Below are 23,591 nucleotides of genomic sequence, written 5' to 3'. Positions count from 1 at the left end.
GGCTAGGTGTGTCCCAATGACTGGGTTGAGAACCTCTGTACTATGGCGACATCTACTGTCTAGAATTAAGGGTCATGACTATAGACTTCCAGAAGACTGACTAAACTAAACAAATTTGAAAATGGGTATACAAAGGAAGAAAAAAAAAATCTATGGCAAGTTTTGAATGGAAACTCGTGGCATCAGATTCCAAGCCCTGGTTCCAACTCTCAGGGAAAGTATGGCAACCAAACAACTCAACAATTACCTAAACAAATTCTCAATACTACATGAATCACAGTCAGGATTTCGATCCAACCATAGCACTGAAACAGTGCTAACCACCCTCATATCCAAATTTAAACAATTAATTGCAACTGGAAACAATGTGCTACTCCTACAATTCGACATGTCCAGCGCGTTTGACGTGGTCAACCACCAAATACTCTCGAACATTCTAGACTACTTCGGGATTGGAGGAAACGTACTAAGATGGTTTAAAGGCTTCCTAATAACAAGAACTTATCAAGTGATTTCTAACTCAAAAACGTCAACACCATGGAAACCTGAATGCGGAGTACCACAAGGATCACCGCTCTCACCAACCCTTTTTAACTTAATGATGACACCTTTAGCCAAATCGCTATCCAACCAAGGACTCAACCCATACATCTATGCAGACGATGTCACGATCTACATCCCGTTCAAACAAGACATAACCGAAATCACAAATGAAATCACACAAAGCCTCCAATGAACTCATGGGCGGACGCATTCCAACTAAAGCTAAATGCAGAAAAAAACACAATGTCTCATCCTGTCATCACAATACAACGCAAACAAACCCAATACCATAAATACCCCAGATTACACTCTTCCGACCTCAGACATTCTGAAAATTCTGGGAGTCACAATTGACCGAAATCTCACACTTGAAGATCATGCGAAAAATACAGCAAAGAAAATGTTCTACTCAATGTGGAAACTTAAAAGAATCAAACCTTTCTTCCCAAGGGAAGTATTCCGTAGCTTAGTACAATCAATGGTGCTAAGTCATCTAGATTACTGCAATGCTATTTATGCCGGATGCAAAGAACAAATCATTAAGAAGCTTCAAACCGCTCAAAACACAGCAGCCAGACATATTTGGGAAAGCGAAATACGAAAGCGCCAAACCCCTAAGAGAGAAACTACACTGGCTCCCCTTAAAAGAACGAATTGCGTTCAAAGTGTGCACCCTGGTCCATAAAATCATTTACGGGGAAGCCCCGACATATATGGCAGACCTTATAGACTTGCCTACTAGGAACGCAAAAAGATCATCACGCACAGTCCTCAATGTACATTATCCTAACCGTAAAGGGATAAAATATAAATCCACATACGCGACCAGTTTCTCATACATCTGCATGCAGCTATGGCACACACTACCGAAGGCCATAAAAACAACGCAAGACCTAGCCATCTTCCGAAGACTACTGAAAACAGAACTTTTCAAGAAGGCATCCCTTAAACATCCATCGTAAATACTAAACAATAACACTACACACAATCTACACAAAACCGAAATCTTACCACACGACTGATTAACCTCTTCTCTATTAATGATCAAGCACATTAAACCTTAGGTCCAATAGGGTCACTCTACAGTCATTGACCCTGTATGTTACAATCCAATGTATTACTCAAGAAACTTCATGCAATACCTTAATGTATTCTGCTTTACCATATATGTATGCACATGATATACATATATACCATGATTTGTTCCATATATGTTATGTTCCATGTATGTCCCATGTATGTATGCACCTAACGCAACACTATTTGTAATTCTGTTACCTGGAAATAGCAACCGCCATTATGGCAAATGTAACCCACATTGAGTCTGCAAATCTGTGGGAAAATGTGGGATACAAATGCTACAAATAAATAAATAAATAAATAAATAAACTGAGCTGGGAGTCCAAAACGGTAGGAGGAGGAGGAAAGTGTTAGGTCAAAAAAACAAATTCATTATCTAATATGAATTTTTCATACTGCTGCTTTAAAATGTATCTATACTGATAGGAGTCAGTATGTGCCTAGATCCAAGGTATACTCCTGCCTAATGACATTCAACCTATACCGATTCTGTTTTCTAGTACAGTGGAAATAACTTGTTTGCCTATTGCTTCACAAATTCTGGACATTATAACAGCAAAAACACTGGAAACCTGCAGATTAACCAAAAGGATAAACTGCAATTCTGAACTGAAAACAGTCAATATGACCTAAAAACATTAAATATGGACTGCCAACAAGTATCTCCAACTAAGGATGATGGTGCTTCACAGAAAAGATGAGCGCCTCTGGTACAATAACTTCACTCAAAGACAGAGCGGGGTTCACACTCTCCATAGCAAACAAACACAACAAGAATAGGGTGGAGAGGGCCCAATATCAAGAGATAAGTCACCGCACACAAGGGTAAGATGCTCCAAAAACCTTTATTGGGATCCAACACGGTCCGTGTTTCGGCTATATCAACCTTCCTCAGGGGTAAATCGATTTAAGTTCAGCAATATATCGATTGAAGGAGCATTTAATGGTCAGTTGGTAATAATCACAAAAACCTTGACAAGTAGGTCAAAAGGAGGCTTTTGAAGACCCTGAAGAACTAAATTAAAGTTGTACTGTGGACACAGCAAATGAAAGGGAGGCTTCAGGGGTCCACTCCCCAAAAGAATCTGCCATATCCGGGAAGGCTGCAAGAGATGTCTTCTGTAGTCAGCTCCTGAAAGAGGCCAAAGCTGTAACTTGAACTTTTAGAGAATCCAATGACAACCCTTTCTGAAGGCCTGTCTGAAGAAATGCTAGGATGTGCAGTCTCAGCAGAAAAGGGAGAAAGTCTGCGTTCTGAACACCAGCAGCTGAAGAGAGACTCCTGTAATGACCGCATATGAGCCCTTGCCCATGGCACCACTTCCATCGCCATCATTTACCCCAGTAATCCCAGACCCTGGGACTGCCTTGACTGAAGAGAAGATGAATCTGTTGAACCAACTTCGACCTCCCGCTTTCCATGAGGAAGATCTCTCCCTTCTTGTATCGCTGCCATGCTGTCCAAATAGGACGAAGCAAAAATGAGTCAGTCACTGAGATACGGGTGAACTCTGATTCCCTGGCATTGAAATAAACCTTGGCAAACATTCTAGGCGAATCCAAAGGGCAAATCTCTGAACTGAAAGTGACAGCCCAGCACCACAAAATGTAGAAACCTCTGATGCAGCAGCCATATGGGTATATACAAATACACCTCCTAGAGATTGAAGGCGATGAGAAATTCTCCCACTTGAATCGAGGCTATAACTGCTCTTAGTATTTCCATGTGAAAGCGGGACACGGAGGCAGTGGTTGAGATCTAAGATTGGATGAAAGGTGCCTTCCTTCTTTAGGACAAATAGATGGAGTATCTGCCTTGTCCCTGTTCAGCCTGGGGAACTGGAACAATGGCCCGGAGCGTCATCAAGGAATCTACGGTGGCCTGAACCTCGACAGTCTTGGCTCCTTTTCGACAAAGAGACTGCAAGAAGAGAGGCATGAGTGGGTAGGAGAACTCAAACTTGTAACCTTCTATAAGAATATCCAGAATCCACTGGTCTGGTTAACTGAAAGCAATCCAAATGATAAGAGATCTCCATTATAGTTTATTAGAACTTGCAATACCCACCCAAGATGACTCACAGAACTGGGCAGTAAACAATACAAACGATCTAGATTGTAAGCTCTTTCAGCAGGGACTGTCTTTTTTTGTGTATGGTGTACAGCGCTGCGTATGCCTTGTAGCGCTATAGAAATGATAAATAGTAGTAGTAGATATCATCATAAATAGTGTGGAAAAACATTCAAACAACATGACTTATAAGAAGAGACTGGTGATCCTAATATGTATACTCTAGAAGACAGGAGCAGCAGAAGGGATATGATACAGACCTTTAAATATTTGAAGGAATTATTAAAAACAGAAATAGCACTAGAACTACAGGACAAGATAGGAAGCTACAGAGAGATAGTGTCAAAAGCAATAGCAGGAAACATTTTTTCAAAGCAAGTGTAAAGGATGCATGGAATGCCCTCCCCACAAAAATGCAAAGCAGAAATAGTGCTAGAATTCAACAAAGGAGTGGAATATACATAGTGGATGTCTAAAAATCATGGGGCAAACAACATAACCTACATGGCACACTAAGTGCAACTCCAACAACACAGGCATGGGGAAAGTCACTTAACTGTGCAGCAGATACCACAACCAGCACCTTCTTGGGCAGAATCTGTGGATCACTTTGTTCTTTCTCTGTTATCATTAAAATTATGTTGCTATACACATAATTCTGAGAGTGTTTTTATGCCAACACATCTCCTGTCTATATGCATTCTGTTTTTGTATTTATGTTATGTTTTATTCACAGCTACTCCTGATTCATCCATGAACAGAAACATGTATGTGTTGGGTTTTTCAGTTGTACAATTATCTCCATTTTAATAAACATTGTTAGCAAATTTGTATCACCTTTTGGACTCCTGTCTTCCACCACAGTTGCCACGACTGTTCTTTTTGGATGATTAGTCCATTTATGAGGAGAGTTAAATTATCAGCATTAAAGAAAATAGATTGCTTTCTTGCCCATATTCTCAATGCTCAGTACCAGGGACAATCCTTAACTGCAGAAGGAGAGTTGGTTGCTATGACAAGGAGCATCATGCAATCATTCTTCTATAACACAAACCATATAAACTTTTAGACCTAAGAGTGACCCATTCAATAAGTATTTGCTGATGAAGTTGTAACCACTTAAGAATTGTTACTTCTAGACCAATTCATTCTGAACTGAGAAATACTTTGGGAAGTGAAAAGCAGAAAAGCTGTTCTTTGCTTCCAGACTAAGATCAAACAGGAAGACACAGGTGAAAATGATGACCAAGCTAGCTAACACTATCTAAATTTCTCTTGTTCACTTGGCTGAAATCAACTATTTGTATTCTTTCCAACCCAACAGAGTTTGGAAACAATTATGCAAAATGGGTAAAGAAATGTCTCTCACTGTTTAGGAGGAAAATAATTCTGCCTCCCCTCTCTCTCTGCCCTCCAAGCACGACCTGTCCTCTAGCAGCCCCTCACCTTCCTAAGTGCTGGTTGTATTTTAAAAATTCTTACCTTGGGGTGTGGCGTCCACAGTGAAGGCGAGTGGCGCTTCACACTGCCTTCGCATGTGTCTCAGCTCTGCCTCTGGTCCCGCCCTCATTTCCTTTCCGGAAGGGTGGGACCAGAGGCAGAGCTGAGACTTGCGAGCAGTTTGAAGCGCCGTGCGCCTTCACTGTGGACGCCACACCCCAAGGTAAGAATTTTTAAAATACAGCCAGCACTTAGGAAGGCGAGGGGCTGCCGGACAGGTCGTGCTTGGAGGGCAGAGAGAGAAAGAGAGGGAGGGAGGTGCAGGGGCTGGCAATTATACAGAGTTCCCTCGAGGGCGAGGCGATTACGAACTCTACGAACACTACACGGCTTCACTGCCATGCTGCCACAGACTCAGCTTCAGAACGTTGGAGGCGCGAATTATTATATTAGATTTTTCACTACTACTACTTTCACACTGAAAATGTAGAGTATTATATGGATCAGTGAAATGAACGCCTACTGTCAAACATTTTGAACTGTATTTCTTTAGACAACAAAATGTAGCTATGTATAAGGAGGTGATGCAGATCACAGCTTATGATTCTGATAGACAAATTTAATTTTTACCATGTAATTCGTTTAAGAAGACCCGCTGAATTGATTTGAAGTCACAGAGGAGTCAACACTAAAATGAGTTTATTTTTCGCTGCCTCAAAACTAAATGCCTCTAAGAACACAGGTAGTCATTTTCTATAAAAGATCTAAAAGTGTCTAAGAACTTAGCATATCTTAGTAATTTCTAGAGGATTGAAACCCTTTTAAGAACCACCATTTAATACAAAACTACAACTGTCAATTTAGCAGCTGTTTTTTTCCTATAACCAGAGAAGTGCAGCAGATGACTTCTATGAAATGATGCCAATGCTGTATCTCAAAACAACTGCAATGAAGACCATGACATCCTCTCGCTGAGTACAAAAGTCTCACCTATGACCCACATTGTTGCTCTTTTATTTTTTCTTACTGTAATGCAAACAAGATTTTAATAGAACTTCATAAAATGAAAAAGGAAACCATTACAAACCTCTGTTAGATACAGCACTTGTGAGGCAGAAGGGCCAAAGAAAAGTGAATCAAGGGATGGACTAAGGCTGTTATCTCCAAGCTTTGCATGGTCTAAGCAAATTGCTCTTAATTTTTCCACCATGGTATTATCTGTAAAGAAAGTATTTTGTCATGCTTTTGCTACAGACACCAACATTTGTCTAGTCAAGCATTTAGATTAATACTACCCACTCCATTCAATCACGCTCATTTTTTTCTACACATGTAAATTATTGTATTTTATTCCTTTAACTGAAGTACATGGCTCAAGCCAAGATACTAAATATCCAAATATTCTGGTTGCTTTGTTAGTCCACTTGAATATATAGAATAACAGCCAGCATTTCTGTTGTCCCTGATTTCTACAAGAAAATTCAATGAAATTGTGTCAAACACTAAAAGTGACTTAGAGAGCTCTCTTTCGCTCTAAGACCACTCCAAAATCTAAGCCAAAGCCAAGTTTTGCCCCTCCAACTCATGTTAACTTAAATACGTAAAAGAATAATGCTACAGATTTACTGACTGCTCCTTTGGAATTAATCACATAGTAACATACATAGTAGATGACAGCAGAAAAATACCTGCACGGTCCATCCAGTCTGCCCAACAAGACAAACTCATATGTGCTAGTTTTTGTGTATATCTTACCTTGATTTGTAACTGTCATTTTCAGGGCACAGACCGCATAAGTCTGCCCAGCACTATCCCCGCCTCCCAACCACCAGCCCCGCCTCCCACCACTGGCTCTGGCACAGACCGTATAAGTCTGCCCAGCACTATCCCCGCCTCCCAACCACCAGCCCCGCCTCCCACCACTGGCTCTGGCACAGACCATACAAGTCTGCCCACCACTATCCCTGCCTCCCAACCACCAGCTCTGCCACCCAATCTCGGCTAAGCTCCCGAGGATCCATTTCTTCTGAACAGGATTCCTTTATGTTTATCCCACGTATGTTTGAATTCCGTTACCGTTTTCCTCTCCACCACCTTATTCTCCTACCTAAAACACTGCTTCTCAAACGTAGCACTAGCTTGAACTAGACATATGAAAAATATAACACTGAGTTGATCTCTCATTTGAAGTCATGCACCAATAATTTCCTTCAATACAGAAATTTCAGATAAATGGGTTAAATTAAGTTCTTACCAGGTGGCATAAGCTTCATAAGGATACGTGCACCATCTCTAAGTGGTGGCATATTTAGGCTGCTGCCTAAATCTGCAACTTGCCAAAGGAAAGAGATATACCTAGGATGCAATGACATAATCTAGAAAGAGAAAAGATACATTTACCAAGGCGAGCCAGTACAAGAATCAGTGGGTTTTGGGGGGTTTTTTTGTAACTCAAAATTCAAGTCAGATGAAAAATTGACACTTTAAAAAATAATACTTTTCTAACTGTAATCAGGTACACTTAAGCTACTTAGCCCTAAGCCTCGGTGTATTCCAAGGCTAGTTTTTCTTTGTAAAGCAGTTCAGTAGGAGTAAGAAGGTACTGAACTTCTAAGCATTTTGCACTGCAAATTTTAGCATTGCTTTACCTTAGCTTAAGTATTATTGTTTTTTGCTGAACAGAGAGAATGGAAACTGCTTCCATGTCTACTAAACCTGTGCATATGTCCTATAAACCTTTGTTCTGGATAGTCCATATTTTTATTTTCAAGTTAAATTTTGGAATATCATTGTGAACTTCTCAAATGCTGCTAGTGGTGGCAGTGGTAGCTATTAGAAGACAAATATTAAATGAACTAATTAACTTTAGAAGGCATAAAGGAAAGATTAGGTTGTTAGAGGACTCCATGTTGTGAAGAAGCCTCATTCTGTCCCACTACACATATGATTTACAGCTGCACTTTACTTCAACATAGGTCGATAAGATATGGTCTGCCTGCCCCATATAATGAGTCATCAAGCAGTTCTAGAACTAGAATGTGATATGGAAAAAGTAGGAATCTGTTTAAGCCCTCTCATAAACTAAACACATGCATTTCAAAAAGAGAATATAATTAATGATGCTCATCCAAGGTAAATCATCTAGGGCAAGAAAAACATCACAAATATTGAGTGACATTTTTCAATACTGCCTACTTTTATTGTATGTTGTCTAGTCCGAGGGAAAGAGTGGTATATCAAACAATAAATGGAAATGGATGCACTGTTAGAACACGACCAAGTGAAACTTTTTCAACAATTATACTGGTTTGGTGTTAGTAGCATATGCCCATTACAATAGACATTTTCCATAGAGAAACAAGGAACAGGCTCACTTAAAATAAAAAGCGAATGCTACATACCTGTAGAAGGTATTCTCCGAGGACAGCAGGCTGATTGTTCTCACTGATGGGTGACGTCCACGGCAGCCCCTCCAATCGGAAACTTCACTAGCAAAGTCCTTTGCTAGCCCTCGCGCGCCCGCGCGCACCGCGCATGCGCGGCCGTCTTCCCGCCCGAAACCGGCTCGAGCCGGCCAGTCCAGTATGTAGCAAGACAATACACTTCAAGGGAAGACACAACTCCAAAGGGGAGGCGGGCGGGTTTGTGAGAACAATCAGCCTGCTGTCCTCGGAGAATACCTTCTACAGGTATGTAGCATTCGCTTTCTCCGAGGACAAGCAGGCTGCTTGTTCTCACTGATGGGGTATCCCTAGCCCCCAGGCTCACTCAAAACAACAACATTGGTCAATTGGGCCTCGCAACGGCGAGGACATAACTGAGATTGACCTAAAAAATTTACCAACTAACTGAGAGTGTAGCCTGGAACAGAACAAACAGGGCCCTCGGGGGGTGGAGTTGGATCCTAAAGCCCAAACAGGTTCTGAAGAACTGACTGCCCGAACCGACTGTCACGTCGGGTATCCTGCTGCAGGCAGTAATGAGATGTGAATGTGTGGACAGATGACCACGTCGCAGCTTTGCAAATTTCCTCCATGGTGGCTGACTTCAAGTGGGCTACCGACGCTGCCATGGCTCTAACATTATGAGCCGTGACATGACCCTCAAGAGCCAGCCCAGCCTGGGCGTAAGTGAAGGAAATGCAATCTGCTAGCCAATTGGATATGGTGCGTTTCCCTACAGCCACTCCCCTCTTGTTGGGATCAAAAGAAACAAACAATTGGGCGGACTGTCTGTGGGGCTGTGTCCGCTCCAGATAGAAGGCCAATGCTCTCTTGCAGTCCAATGTGTGCAGCTGACGTTCAGCAGGGCAGGAATGAGGACGGGGAAAGAATGTTGGCAAGACAATTGACTGGTTCAGATGGAACTCCGACACAACCTTTGGCAGAAACTTAGGGTGAGTGCGGAGGACTACTCTGTTGTGATGAAATTTGGTGTAAGGGGCCTGGGCTACCAGGGCCTGAAGCTCACTGACTCTACGAGCCGAGGTAACTGCCACCAAGAAAATGACCTTCCAGGTCAAGTACTTCGGATGGCAGGAATTCAGTGGCTCGAAAGGAGGTTTCATCAGCTGGGTGAGAACGACATTGAGATCCCATGACACTGTAGGAGGCTTGACAGGGGGCTTTGACAAAAGCAAACCTCTCATGAAGCGAACAACTAAAGGCTGTCCTGAGATCGGCTTACCTTCCACTTGGTAATGGTATGCACTGATTGCACTAAGGTGAACCCTTACGGAGTTGGTCTTCAGACCAGACTCAGACAAGTGGAGAAGGTATTCAAGCAGGGTCTGTGTAGGACAAGAGCGAGGATCTAGGGCCTTGCTGTCACACCAGACGGCAAACCTCCTCCAATGAAAGAAGTAACTTCTCTTAGTGGAGTCTTTCCTGGAAGCAAGCAAGATGCGGGAGACACCCTCTGGCAGACCCAAAGAGGCAAAGTCTACGCCCTCAACATCCAGGCCGTGAGAGCCAGGGACTGGAGGCTGGGATGCAGAAGAGCCCCTTCGTCCTGCGTGATGAGGGTCGGAAAACACTCCAATCTCCACGGTTCTTCGGAGGATAACTCCAGAAGAAGAGGGAACCAGATCTGACGCGGCCAAAAGGGAGCAATCAGAATCATGGTGCCTCGGTCTTGCTTGAGTTTCAACAAAGTCTTCCCCACCAGAGGAATGGGAGGATAAGCATACAGCAGACCTTCCCCCCAATCCAGGAGGAAGGCATCCGACGCCAGTCTGCCGTGGGCCTGAAGCCTGGAACAGAACTGAGGGACCTTGTGGTTCACTTGAGATGCGAAGAGATCCACCAGGGGGGTGCCCCACGCCTGGAAGATCTGTCGCACCACACGGGAATTGAGCGACCACTCGTGAGGTTGCATAATCCTGCTCAACCTGTCGGCCAGACTGTTGTTTACGCCTGCCAGATATGTGGCTTGGAGCACCATGCCTTGACGGCGAGCCCAGAGCCACATGCTGACGGCTTCCTGACACAGGGGGCGAGATCCGGTGCCCCCCTGCTTGTTGACATAGTACATGGCAACCTGATTGTCTGTCTGAATTTGGATAATTTGGTGGGACAGCCGATCTCTGAAAGCCTTCAGAGCGTTCCAGATCGCTCGCAACTCCAGAAGATTGATCTGTAGATCGCTTTCTTGGAGGGACCACCTTCCTTGGGTGTGAAGCCCATCGACATGAGCTCCCCATCCCAGGAGAGACGCATCCGTGGTCAGCACTTTTAGAGGCTGAGGAATTTGGAAGGGACGTCCCAGAGTCAAATTGGAGCAAATCGTCCACCAATACAGGGATTCGAGAAAACTCGTGGACAGGTGGATCACGTCCTCTAGACCCCCGGCGGCCTGATACCACTGGGAGGCTAGGGTCCATTGAGCAGATCTCATGTGAAGGCGGGCCATGGGAGTCACATGAACTGTGGAAGCCATGTGGCCCAGCAATCTCAACATCTGCCGAGCTGTGATCTGCTGGGACGCTCGCACCCGCGAGACGAGGGACAAGAAGTTGTTGGCCCTCGCCTCTGGGAGATAGGCGCGAGCCGTCCGAGAATCCAGCAGGGCTCCGATGAATTCGAGTTTCTGCACTGGGAGAAGATGGGACTTTGGGTAATTTATCACAAACCCCAGTAGCTCCAGGAGGCGAATAGTCATCTGCATGGACTGCAGGGCTCCTGCCTCGGATGTGCTCTTCACCAGCCAATCGTCGAGATATGGGAACACGTGCACCCCCAGCCTGCGAAGCGCCGCTGCTACCACAGCTAGGCACTTTGTGAACACCCTGGGCGCAGAGGCGAGCCCAAAGGGTAGCACACAGTACTGGAAGTGGCGTGCGCCCAGCTGAAATCGTAGATACTGTCTGTGAGCTGGCAGTATCGGGATGTGTGTGTAGGCATCCTTCAAGTCCAGAGAGCATAGCCAATCGTTTTGCTGAATCATGGGGAGAAGGGTGCCCAGGGAAAGCATCCTGAACTTTTCTTTTACGAGATATTTGTTCAGGGCCCTTAGGTCTAGGATGGGACGCATCCCCCCTGTTTTCTTTTCCACAAGGAAGTACCTGGAATAGAACCCCAGCCCTTCTTGCCCGGATGGCACGGGCTCGACCGCATTGGCGCTGAGAAGGGCGGAGAGTTCCTCTGCAAGTACCTGCTTGTGCTGGAAGCTGTAGGACTGAGCTCCCGGTGGACAATTTGGAGGTTGTGAGGCCAAATTGAGGGTGTATCCTTGCCGGACTATTTGGAGAACCCACTGATCGGAGGTTATGAGAGGCCACCTTTGGTGAAAAGCTTTCAACCTCCCTCCGACAGGCAGGTCGCCCGGCACTGACACTTGGATGTCGGCTATGCTCTGCTGGAGCCAGTCAAAAGCTCGCCCCTTGCTTTTGCTGGGGAGCCGCGGGGCCTTGCTGATTCGCACGCTGCTGACGAGAGCGAGCGCGCTGGGGCTTAGCCTGGGCCGCAGGCTGTCGGGAAGGAGGATTGTACCTACGCTTGCCAGAAGTATAGGGAACAGTCTTCCTTCCCCCGAAAAATCGTCTACCTGTAGAGGTAGAAGCTGAAGGCTGCCGGCGGGCGAACTTGTCGAATGCGGTGTCCCGCTGGTGGAGAGACTCTACCACCTGCTCGACTTTTTCGCCAAAAATGTTATCCGCACGGCAAGGCGAGTCCGCAATCCGCTGCTGGATTCTATTCTCCAGGTCGGCGGCACGCAGCCATGAGAGCCTGCGCATCACCACACCTTGAGCAGCGGCCCTGGACGCAACATCAAAAGTGTCATAAACTCCTCTGGCCAGGAATTTTCTGCACGCCTTCAGCTGCCTGACCACCTCCTGAAAAGGCTTGGCTTGCTCAGGGGGAAGAGCATCAACCAAGCCCGCCAACTGCCGCACATTATTCCGCATGTGTATGCTCGTGTAGAGCTGGTAAGACTGGATCTTGGACACGAGCATAGAGGAATGGTAGGCCTTCCTCCCAAAGGAGTCTAAGGTTCTAGCGTCCTTGCCCGGGGGCGCCGAAGCATGTTCCCTAGAACTCTTAGCCTTCTTTAGGGCCAAATCCACAACTCCAGAGTCATGAGGCAACTGAGTGCGCATCAGCTCTGGGTCCCCATGGATCCGGTACTGGGACTCGATCTTCTTGGGAATGTGGGGATTAGTTAATGGCTTGGTCCAGTTCGCAAGCAATGTCTTCTTCAGGACATGGTGCAAGGGAACAGTGGACGCTTCCTTAGGTGGAGAAGGATAGTCCAGGAGCTCAAACATTTCAGCCCTGGGCTCGTCCTCCACAACCACCGGGAAGGGGATGGCCGTAGACATCTCCCGGACAAAGGAGGCAAAAGACAGACTCTCGGGAGGAGAAAGCTGTCTCTCGGGAGAGGGAGTGGGATCAGACGGAAGACCCTCAGACTCCTCGTCAGAGAAATATCTGGGATCTTCCTCTTCCTCCCACGAGGCCTCACCCTCGGTGTCAGACACAAGTTCACGGACCTGTGTCTGCAACCTCGCCCTGCTCGACTCCGTGGAACCCCGTCCACGATGGGGGCGTCGAGAGGTAGACTCCCTCGCCCGCATCGGCGAAGCTCCCTCCGCCGACGTAGTCGGGGAGCCTTCCTGGGAGGTGGCCGCGGTCGGCACCGCACGCGGTACCGACGTCGGGGACCTCAACCTGGGCGATGGGCCAGCCGGCGCCACGCTCGACGGTACCGGTGGCGCAAGCACCGCCGGTACCGGAGGGGTAGGGCGCAACAGCTCTCCCAGAATCTCTGGGAGAACGGCCCGGAGGCTCTCGTTTAGAGCGGCTGCAGAGAAAGGCTGAGAGGTCGATGCAGGCGTCGACGTCAGTACCTGTTCCGGGCGTGGAGGCTGTTCCGGGCTGTCCAGAGCGGAGCGCATCGACACCTCCTGAACAGAGGGTGAGCGGTCCTCTCGGTGCCGATGCCTGCTGGGTGCCGAATCCCTCGGCGACCCAGAGCTCTCGGTGCCGACACGGGGAGGAGACCGGTGTCGATGCTTCTTCGATTTCTTCCGAAGCATGTCACCAGAGCTCCCCGGCACCGACGAGGAGGACGTCGAATCCATCCGTCGCTTCCTCGGGGCCGAGACTGAAGAAGGTCGATCTCGGGGGGGCTGTACCGCAGGAGCCCTCAGGGTAGGAGGAGACCCACCCGAGGGCTCACCGCCACCAGCGGGGGAATGGACAGCCCTCACCTGCACTCCACCCGATGCACCACCGTCCGACGACATCAGCAGACGAGGTCCTGGTACCACCGACGTCGATGCAGCTATCCGATGTCTCGGCGCCGATGCAGAGGCCCGATGCCTCGATGCACTCGATGCAGGGGCGGCCGAGGAAGATGGTCTGGACGCTGACGACGTCGATGCACTCGAAGATCCCGGTGCCGATGCCGACGAAGAGCCCGAGAACAACACGTTCCACTGGGCTAGTCTCGCTACCTGAGTCCGCCTTTGAAGCAGGGAACACAGACTGCAGTTCTGAGGGCGGTGCTCGGCCCCCAGACACTGAAGACACGACGAGTGTCGATCAGTGAGCGAGATAACCCGGGCGCACTGGGTGCACTTCTTGAAGCCGCTGGAAGGCTTCGATGTCATGGGCGGAAAAATCACGCCGGCGAAATCAAAAGCCGAAATGGCGAAATTTGAAGCACCAAATTTAGAGGGAGAAAAAATCTCGACCGAGGCCGAAAAGAGGCCTACCCCGACGACGAAAGAAAACTTACCGGGGCAAAAAAGCTGGAAGTACGGGGAGGATTTACACGAAACCCGGCGGGGGGTTTCCGGAGCACTTCCCGACTAGGACAAAGCTTTCCCGAAGGAAAAAAACACGTTCAAAACAAATTGGACGCGCGAGGTCGACTTTCCGGGGCTCGACACGGCGAAAACACGACCGTACCGAGTGCGGACAAAAGAAGACTGGCCGGCTCGAGCCGGTTTCGGGCGGGAAGACGGCCGCGCATGCGCGGTGCGCGCGGGCGCGCGAGGGCTAGCAAAGGACTTTGCTAGTGAAGTTTCCGATTGGAGGGGCTGCCGTGGACGTCACCCATCAGTGAGAACAAGCAGCCTGCTTGTCCTCGGAGAAGAATATCAACATAAAATTTTTAAACCATAGAATTTTAATATTACTAAAAGATACAGATCCCAAAGACATAGTGGATGTCAGAACACCCATCCTTCAGCTCAAGAGCTCTCAGCTCTCCTTCCATGTTTAAAAAAACGTAGAGCATATTATCCTTTTTGTTATTTATAAATGTTAGGCAAAATTTGCTTTGTCAGTACTAGCTATTGTGTGAAGTATCTGTATTCCAGGATGTTGTTATGAATCTCATAGCCCCTAACAGGAGAAAATGGGCCTCCCAAGCAGGCTTTAAAATAATGCACCTAAGACTTATATGTGCACACCTAAAAAACTGTTATTCCAGTCCTTACCATTAAAAGAAAAACCTGTAGGAGCTATCGCAAAAATTATACTTACTCTATACAATCTGTTTAAAAATCACCCATTAAATAATTGAACGTAACAGATTACAAATATATAAAAACGCATTACTTATTGAGATTTCTTCTCAAAGTAAAAACAGAATTATGAAATACTAACCACTCCAGGCAGACAGCTTTCAACTTCCAGATTAGGACCATCACTGTAGTGATTGCCATGATTGCCAGGAGAACCAGTTGAAGAATCAGAAGAACTATCAGGGCTTGAAGGCATATTGGAACTTATCTGCGTCAGCTTGGCTGTAATTAGCTGAAAATGAATGATCTATTAATAAAGCAGCACACTTTTACTAAACTATCATCTGCAAAAATAGCTTAGCCTTAATATCCTGATTTACCTTAGAGGATACTAATAAAAAGTGCGTTTCAGCTCATCAGACCTGTATTTGGGTTTTACCAAAGGATACCCAAAAGTCTGACCCCATTTGATTTAGAAATATGTACAGAAGCCAGCCAGGAACTGCCCCACCCATCATTCATCTACTAAAAAACGTCTAGTCAAGCACAATGGCTGCCATCTTTATAAAGGCAGAAGTAAACAGCAGCCTTGGCCAAAACTCATAGTCAATCAGGGAAAGATCTAGAAAACCATGAAAATGAAAGCAGCCACATGAGGTGATAAAAAGTCTCTGTTTCATATCACTTTATGGGAGAAATACTGTATAACAACAATGCTATAAATTAGCAATTAAGACCTTGTAACATGCTGAGTGAAGTATGTTTTTCAGGCAGGACTGTTGTAACATAAGGCCTATGTAAAAATAACTGTAAACATATATTTATAAATACTAACAGTAAGACACAGGGAGAATGAAGCAGTGGAAAAAAAGCAGCCTTGTGACAGGATTTAAATTCACCTTGCAATGGAGTTGGTAAAGACAAAACAGTAATGGGGAGTGTAGCCCATAAGTTAGAGCAGCAGGCTGAGAATCAGAGAAGTCTGGTTCATATCCCACTGCTGCTCCTGGTAGTTTTGGGCAAGTCACTTAACCCTCCACTATCTCAGGTACAGATTTATAAGACCTCTGGGGACAGGAAAATACCTGCCATAGGTAAATCAAAAAGGTGTGAGCTAAATCCAAATCAAACATCATCTGAGATAAGGGAAATGGGAAGGGAAATGGGACTTGATATACTGCCTTTCTGAGGTTTTTGCAACTACATTCAAAGTGGTTTACATATATTCAGGTACTTATTTTGTACCAGGGGCAATGGAGGGTTAAGTGACTTGCCCAGAGTCACAAGGAGCTGCAGAGGGAGTCAAACTCAGTTCCCCAGGATCAAAGTCCACTGCACTAACCACTAGGCTACTCCTCCAAGGAGGATCCCTAGATGCAGGTGAAAAGAATGCCAGAGAAGATTAAATTTGTTCTTAACTGCTAATTTCCTCTCTTTGATTTTCACTAAACTAGTCTAAACAAGGAGGTTATGATTCCCAACCAGCAAACAGAGAACACTATTTTCCAGTGACATCACTGAAATAAGGAGTGGTGCAGCCCTGGAACTTGAAAACAACCAAAACCAAATCACTGACAAACTGAAGGGCATAACCTGGAGCGCCTGAAGACTTCCCAGGTGTATCCTAGATTGGTCTAGCAGGAAGTAAGGAAAATGTATTAGCAGGTAAGAACATGTTTCACCATCCTTATCTTACTAGTCTGGAAAAGATATACCAAAGCTAAGCTCTTCTAAAGGCACAACCTTCCTAGCCTGAACACTCAACTGCTAAGATTAACCAGAAAACCAGTGATGAACACATCCCTGGCTTGGAAAAAGATTGTGAACCAAGTACCCTGGAATACATCCAGAATGTCACCAGTTTTCCCGAAAGAACTTTACTCTGATACCAATGACATATTGCCCAAGCCCCCCCCCCCCCCCCCCGACCCCCTTAATGCATCAAGAATCACGGACTAGGAAACTACTAAAGAACAAAAAAATGATTTGACTCGGAGGAATTGGTTCCCTCTAAATCTTGAGTTAAGATCTACAAATGCATCTGGTTTGATGAACCTTAACAGAATCAACTCATAAGAGCCAGAAGAGGAACTACTTGGTCATCAGGGACAAACCCTACCAGGCCACATGACTCAAAGCCCAATGGATGGGCCCAGACAGACATTCAGGACCAAATTATGGTGCCATTGTATGCTACCAGGAAAAGTGTGAACGAACCTGACTAAATTTCACACCAATCTTGAAATGCCTACGTGTGCCATCATCAAACACCTTTTGCATGACTTCTGCGATAGGCCAGTGCTGTCACTTGCACTTTGAGAGACCCAAGAAGCAGACCCCCCATCCAATCCTTTTGCAAGAAAGCTAAAAGAAAGGGAAGCATCAGCTCATTGTGCTGACAAACCACTGCAGTCCACCAAGCCCTGAACTGTCAGACATATCTGGGAGCAAGAGAAGTGGCAGCTTCATAAGCTTTTTTTTACTTAAGCGCACAACTATGGAATGCTCTGCCAAAGATAATAAAACCGAACCACCACCTAAGTTTCTGGAAAGAACTAAAAACAAACCTGTTCAAAAAGGCATACCCCACCGACCCAACATAAAAACCTAAGTTCCTGCGACACTGCAAAACCAAAGATTATAATGGACATACCTTAACCCTCACCCCCCCCCCTCCCTAACTTCCCCAATGTATCTACCAAACACAAACCTTCTTTTACCACAATAACACCTGTATTTGTTCATACCGCAACTGGAAAACGCCGTTGTGGTACCACGTAAGCCACATTGAGCCCGCAAATAGGTGGGAAAATGTGGGATACAAATGAAACAAATAATAAGCCAAGAATCTGAACGTATCCACCAACAAAACTTCAAGGTTCATGCCACAGGCCAAATGGGATCTGGCTCTCCTTCATGCTGGAGCTAATTCGGACCCTTAGTTCCCGCAGGGGATCTGCTGCCAACCACCCAACTACATGGACCTACTATGATCAGTGTGGAGACAGATTTACTACATTAAGCAAACATCTGGCTGATGAATAGCCATGGAGAAAGATTTTTGAGTGGGACTCTCAAGAATATGGAGTAACCAGCACAACGTCTACTGCACCATGTAACCTTGACATACTGAGGTTTTATCACAAAATGTAAGGTCAGTCCTGAAGCTGCACCATCTTCTGGACTAGTCAGGGTATCAGCTCCCATTCCCTAGGCACCAAGAAATTTCAACTGAAGCCTGCCCATTTACTAATTTAGCTATGCTGACCATCAAAACTGCTTTGAGATGGCCCTCCATCCACTAGCAGAATAAGTCAATTCTGGAAATGACAGCAAGGGAGACATGTGGTTAGCGTGCAAAATGGCCACCATTCCTAGATGTTACAACTGTGCCTTAGGAAGCCCCCTACCTGACTCACTGCAGTGGGCTCTTCAGCCAGCACCTGAATCACTGCTTCCACCACAAATAAGAGTTCAATTTCTGTCTGATGTCCAGTTATCATTGTAAATTGTAAACTGCTATGGCCAACTCAAGGGACCGTGGCACCCTGAGCCAACTTTTGGTTTTGCGCCTTCCCATTAGCACACCTCCCCCCCCCCCCCCCAGGCCATTCTCCTCCCCACCTGGCTTACTTATAAAGGCAGTTTTACGCTCTTGAATACCAACAGCATTTCACCTAATGTCAAAGGAGAGACTGGCGAGTGGCAGAAGCAAGACACTGGGGCTGATCCGCGTAGCATTAGGTGAAACGCGGTTTGTGTCTGGGAGGGGAAAGGTAAAATTATGTATCATACCTGATAATTTTCTTTCCATTAATCATAGCTGATCAATCCATAGACTGGTGGGTTGTGTCCATCTACCAGCAGGTGGAGATAGAGAGCAAACTTTTGCCTCCCTATATGTGGTCATGTGCTGCCGGAAACTCCTCAGTATGTCGATATCAAAGCTCCATCCGCAGGACTCAGCACTTAGAGAATTACACCCACGAAGGGACACTCTGCCCAGCTCACCACCGCCGAAACGGGGGAGGGGAATTAACCCAGCTCATCCCCACACAAGTGGGGGAGGGGAATCCGTCCAGCTCATCCCCGCGGAGCGGGGGAGGGACACCACACCCGCCGATGCGGGGGGATCTGGCTTATCCTGCAACCGCAACCGCGGGAGGAGCTGACTGACCCTAACACCGCCGAAGCGGGAGGGGTACAAAGCTGCCCTACAGCCGCACGAAGCGGGAGGGAGTGCCGGCAGAATTTAAATCTCAATCCAGCCCCGTAAAACGGAGGGGAGAGGAATGCAGCAGCTCACTGTAACACAAACTCGTCTCAACTCTTGAAGAATCCAAGTGAAAAAACTTGAACACGAAGTCTTTCTGAAGTAACTGAAGACTAAACTTGAACCTGAAATGCAACCAGAATAAAAATAGTACAGATATCTGGGAGGGGCTATGGATTGATCAGCTATGATTAATGGAAAGAAAATTATCAGGTATGATACATCATTTTACCTTCCATATCATCAAGCTGATCAATCCATAGACTGGTGGGATGTACCGAAGCAGTACTCACCCAGGGCGGGACATTGAAATCCCTGAAGCTCCAAACCGGGCCTCCGCCCGTGCAGCCACAGTCAAGCGGTAATGCTTGGAGAATGTATGAGCCGAAGCCCAAGTTGCCGCCTTGCATATCTCTTCCAAGGAGACGGACCCGGCCTCTGCCATCGAGGCCGCCTGAGCTCTAGTGGAGTGAGCCTTCAGCTGGATAGGTGGCACCTTCCCCGCGGCCACATAAGCCGCTGCAATGGCTTCCTTGACCCATCTTGCCACTTTAGGCTTAGCAGCCTGCAGACCCTTACGAGGACCTGCAAGCAGGACAAACAGATGATCCGATTTCCGGAACTCATTGGTCACTTCCAAGTATCTGATGACTCGTCTCACATCCAGATATTTAAGAGCAGAGTACTCCTCTGGGTAGTCCTCCCTACGAAAGGAAGGGAGACAGAGCTGCTGATTCACATGGAAGCGAGAAACAATCTTGGGCAGGAAGGAAGGCACTGTGCGAATAGTCACTCCTGCCTCAGTTAACTGCAGAAAGGGCTCTCGACATGAGAGCGCCTGGAGCTCGGAAACTCTTCTGGCTGAAGTGATAGCCACCAAAAAGACTGCTTTCAACGTCAGGTCTTTCAGAGATGCCCTCGACAAGGGTTCAAAAGGCGGCTTCTGCAATGCTCTTAGCACCAGGTTGAGATTCCACGCAGGCACCACTGAGTGCAGAGGAGGGCGCAGGTGATTAACTCCCTTGAGAAAGCGCACCACATCTGGCTGCGAAGCCAGGGAAGCACCCTTCAGGCGGCCCCTGAAGCAAGCCAGAGCCGCTACCTGGACTTTAAGGGAACTGAGCGACAGGCCCTTCTCCAGACCTTCTTGCAGGAACGCCAACACTGAAGAAATTGGAGCAGTGAAGGGAGAAAGTGAGCCTGCTTCACACCACGCTGCAAATATACGCCAAACCCTGGCGTAAGCAGTAGAAGTAGAGCGCTTCCTCGCTCTCAGCATAGTGGCGATGACCTTGTCTGAGAAGCCCTTCTTTCTCAGACGCTGCCGCTCAATAGCCAGGCCGTAAGACCAAAGGGGGAGGGATCCTCCATCACCACGGGACCCTGATGTAACAGGCCCTGCTCCACTGGCAGCCGCAGAGGATCGTCGACTGAGAGCCTTATCAAGTCCGCATACCAGGGACGTCTGGGCCAATCCGGACCCACCAGGATTACCCTGCCGGGATGCTTTGCCACCCGGTCTAGCACCCTGCCCAACATGGGCCAGGGCGGGAACACATAGAGAAGCTCTTGAGTCGGCCACTGTTGGAGAAGAGCATCTACTCCCAGGGATCGAGGGTCCCGTCCTCTGCTGAAAAAGCGTGGCACTTGGCAATTGGCCGATGACGCCATCAGATCTAGGCTCGGCTGGCCCCAGCGCTTTGTGATGTCCAAGAACGCCTGAGCAGATAGCTGCCACTCTCCGGGCTCCAAGGTATGGCGACTGAGAAAGTCCGCCTTGACATTCATGACTCCGGCAATGTGGGCCGCTGACAGCTGCTCCAGGTTCGCTTCTGCCCACTGGCAGAGATTCATAGCCTCCTTGGCTAGAGGGGCGCTCTTGGTACCTCCCTGGCGGTTGACATAGGCCACAGCCGTGGCATTGTCCGACAGGACCCGTACCGGCTTCAACACCAGTACCGGGATGAACTCCAAAAGCGCCAACCGAATGGCTCTGAGTTCCAGGAGGTTGATAGACCACTTTGCCTCTGCAGGAGACCAGAACCCCTGCGCTGTCCTTCCCAAGCAGTGGGCTCCCCAGCCCGACAAAGAGGCGTCCGTCGTGACGACAATCCACTCCGGGGTCACCAGAGGCATTCCCGCAGACAACTTGTCTGCCTGCATCCACCAGCTCAGCACCTTGCGCACTGCTGGGGCCAAGGGAAGGCGCACAGCATAATCCTCCGACATCGGAGTCCAGCGCTGCAGCAGAGATTGTTGTAGTGGTCTCATATGAGCCCTGGCCCAGGGCACTACTTCCATCGTGGCCGTCATAGAGCCCAACAGCTGCACATAGTCCCAAGCCCGAAGAGGAGAGGCTACTAGGAACTGGTCCACCTGAGCCTGAAGCTTGACAATCCGATTGTCTGGCAGGAACACTCTGCCCACTTGGGTGTCGAATCGAACTCCCAGATACTCCAGGGACTGAGTCGGGCGCAGCTGGCTTTTCTCCCAGTTGATGATCCATCCCAGGGAGCTCAAAAGAGCAACTACCCGGTCCACAGCTTTGCCGCACTCTGCATAAGAGGGGGCTCGGATCAACCAGTCGTCCAGATAAGGATGGACTTGTACTCCTTCCTTTCGCAGGAAGGCCGCGATGACCACCATTACTTTGGAAAAGGTCCGCGGAGCAGTAGCCAACCCGAACGGGAGGGCTCTGAACTGGAAGTGTCGGCCCAGGACTGCAAAACGCAGAAAGCGTTGATGAGTAGGCCAGATGGGAATATGCAAGTATGCTTCCTTGATGTCCAAGGATGCCAGGTACTCCCCTGCCTTCACTGCCGCTATAACAGAGCGGAGAGTCTCCATGCGAAAGTGCCGCACTTTCAAGGCCCGATTGACCCCTTTGAGGTCGAGGATAGGCCGGACAGAACCTCCTTTCTTTGGTACCACAAAGTAAATGGAGTAACGCCCCTTGCCAAGCTGACTTTCTGGCACCGGAACGACCGCACCCAGGCGGATCAGATTGTCCAAAGTCTGCTGCACTGCCACAGCTTTGACCGGAGACTTGCAGGGAGAGAGTACAAACCCGTCTTTTAAGGGTCGGCAGAACTCTAGCTTGTAGCCGTCTCTGATGACTTCCAGCACCCAAGCGTCTGAAGTTATTGTGGTCCACTCGCCCAGAAACGAGGACAGCCGTCCTCCAATCTGCACTGGGGCGTGGACCAAGGCCCCGTCATTGGGTACGAGACCCTGGGGGAGGACCGGAGGGAGCACCTCCGGGACGGCGGTCTCTGCGAAAGGAATGCTGCTTGGGGGAGAAATTCCTCTTAAAGGAAGAGGGGGCAGAGGAACCCGACCTGCCCGGGCGGTACCGACGGGCTTCCTGAAACCGTCCTCTGGAGGTACCGGGACGAGTACTAGCCCGAGCCCTGACCTCTGGTAACTTCTTGCCCTTAGACGTGCCGAGATCGGTCACGATTTTGTCCAGCTCGACCCCAAAGAGCAGCTTGCCTTTGAAAGGCAATCTAGCCAGGTGGGATTTAGAGGCGTGGTCAGCAGACCAATGTTTCAGCCAAAGCCACCGCTGCGCAGAGATTGTCTGAGCCATGCCTTTAGCTGAGGCCCTCAAGACATCATACAGCAAGTCTGCCAAATAGGCTAAGCCCGATTCCAGGGCCGGCCAATCAGCCCTCAAGGAATGATCCGAGGGGGAAGCCCGCTGCACCATAGTCAGGCACGCCCTGGCCACATAGGAGCCACAAACTGAGGCCTGCAAACTTAAAGCAGCCGCCTCAAAGGACGACCTTAAGGCCGCCTCCAATCTTCTGTCTTGGGCGTCCTTTAGGGCCGTGCCACCTTCCACCGGCAACGCCGTTTTCTTAGTCACCGCAGTGATTAAGAATCCATGGTAAGCCACAGATAGGCCTCACGCTCACTTTCAGTCAAAGGATAGAGGCGGGACATAGCCCTAGCCACTTTAAGGCTCGCTTCAGGGACATCCCATTGAGCCGAAATTAAGGTGTGCATGGCATCATGCACGTGGAAGGTTCTAGGCGGGTGCTTCGTCCCCAGCATAATGGCAGAGCCAACAGGGGCTGAGGGAGAGACGTCCTCCGGAGAGGAAATCTTCAAAGTGTCCATGGCCTGTAACAACAGGTTGGGCAAATCCTCTGAGCTAAAAAGCCGCGCTGCAGAGGGGTCATCCGCTCCATCCGAGCGGGGATCCGTCT

General features: G+C 48.0%; 1 protein-coding gene across 1 annotated transcript in view; it reads right to left on the bottom strand.

Moving 5' to 3' along the window:
• The window catches only part of USP9X (ubiquitin specific peptidase 9 X-linked), a 377,318-nt gene that overhangs the window by 137,045 nt on the left and 216,682 nt on the right, over window positions 1–23,591 (bottom strand). Inside the window, exons 20-22 of the mRNA XM_030202341.1 lie at window positions 15,250–15,399; window positions 7,389–7,509; window positions 6,222–6,352 (exon numbers count right to left, since the gene is read on the bottom strand). Coding sequence (XP_030058201.1) covers window positions 6,222–6,352; window positions 7,389–7,509; window positions 15,250–15,399 — 402 coding nt within the window. The remainder of the gene's footprint in view (window positions 1–6,221; window positions 6,353–7,388; window positions 7,510–15,249; window positions 15,400–23,591) is intronic.

The sequence above is a fragment of the Microcaecilia unicolor genome, chromosome 4 (assembly GCF_901765095.1).
Source record: "Microcaecilia unicolor chromosome 4, aMicUni1.1, whole genome shotgun sequence".
In the NCBI taxonomy this organism is placed as follows: domain Eukaryota; kingdom Metazoa; phylum Chordata; class Amphibia; order Gymnophiona; family Siphonopidae; genus Microcaecilia; species Microcaecilia unicolor.
The sequence above is the reverse complement of the archived record's forward strand: the minus strand, read 5'-3'. Positions and strand labels throughout refer to the sequence as shown.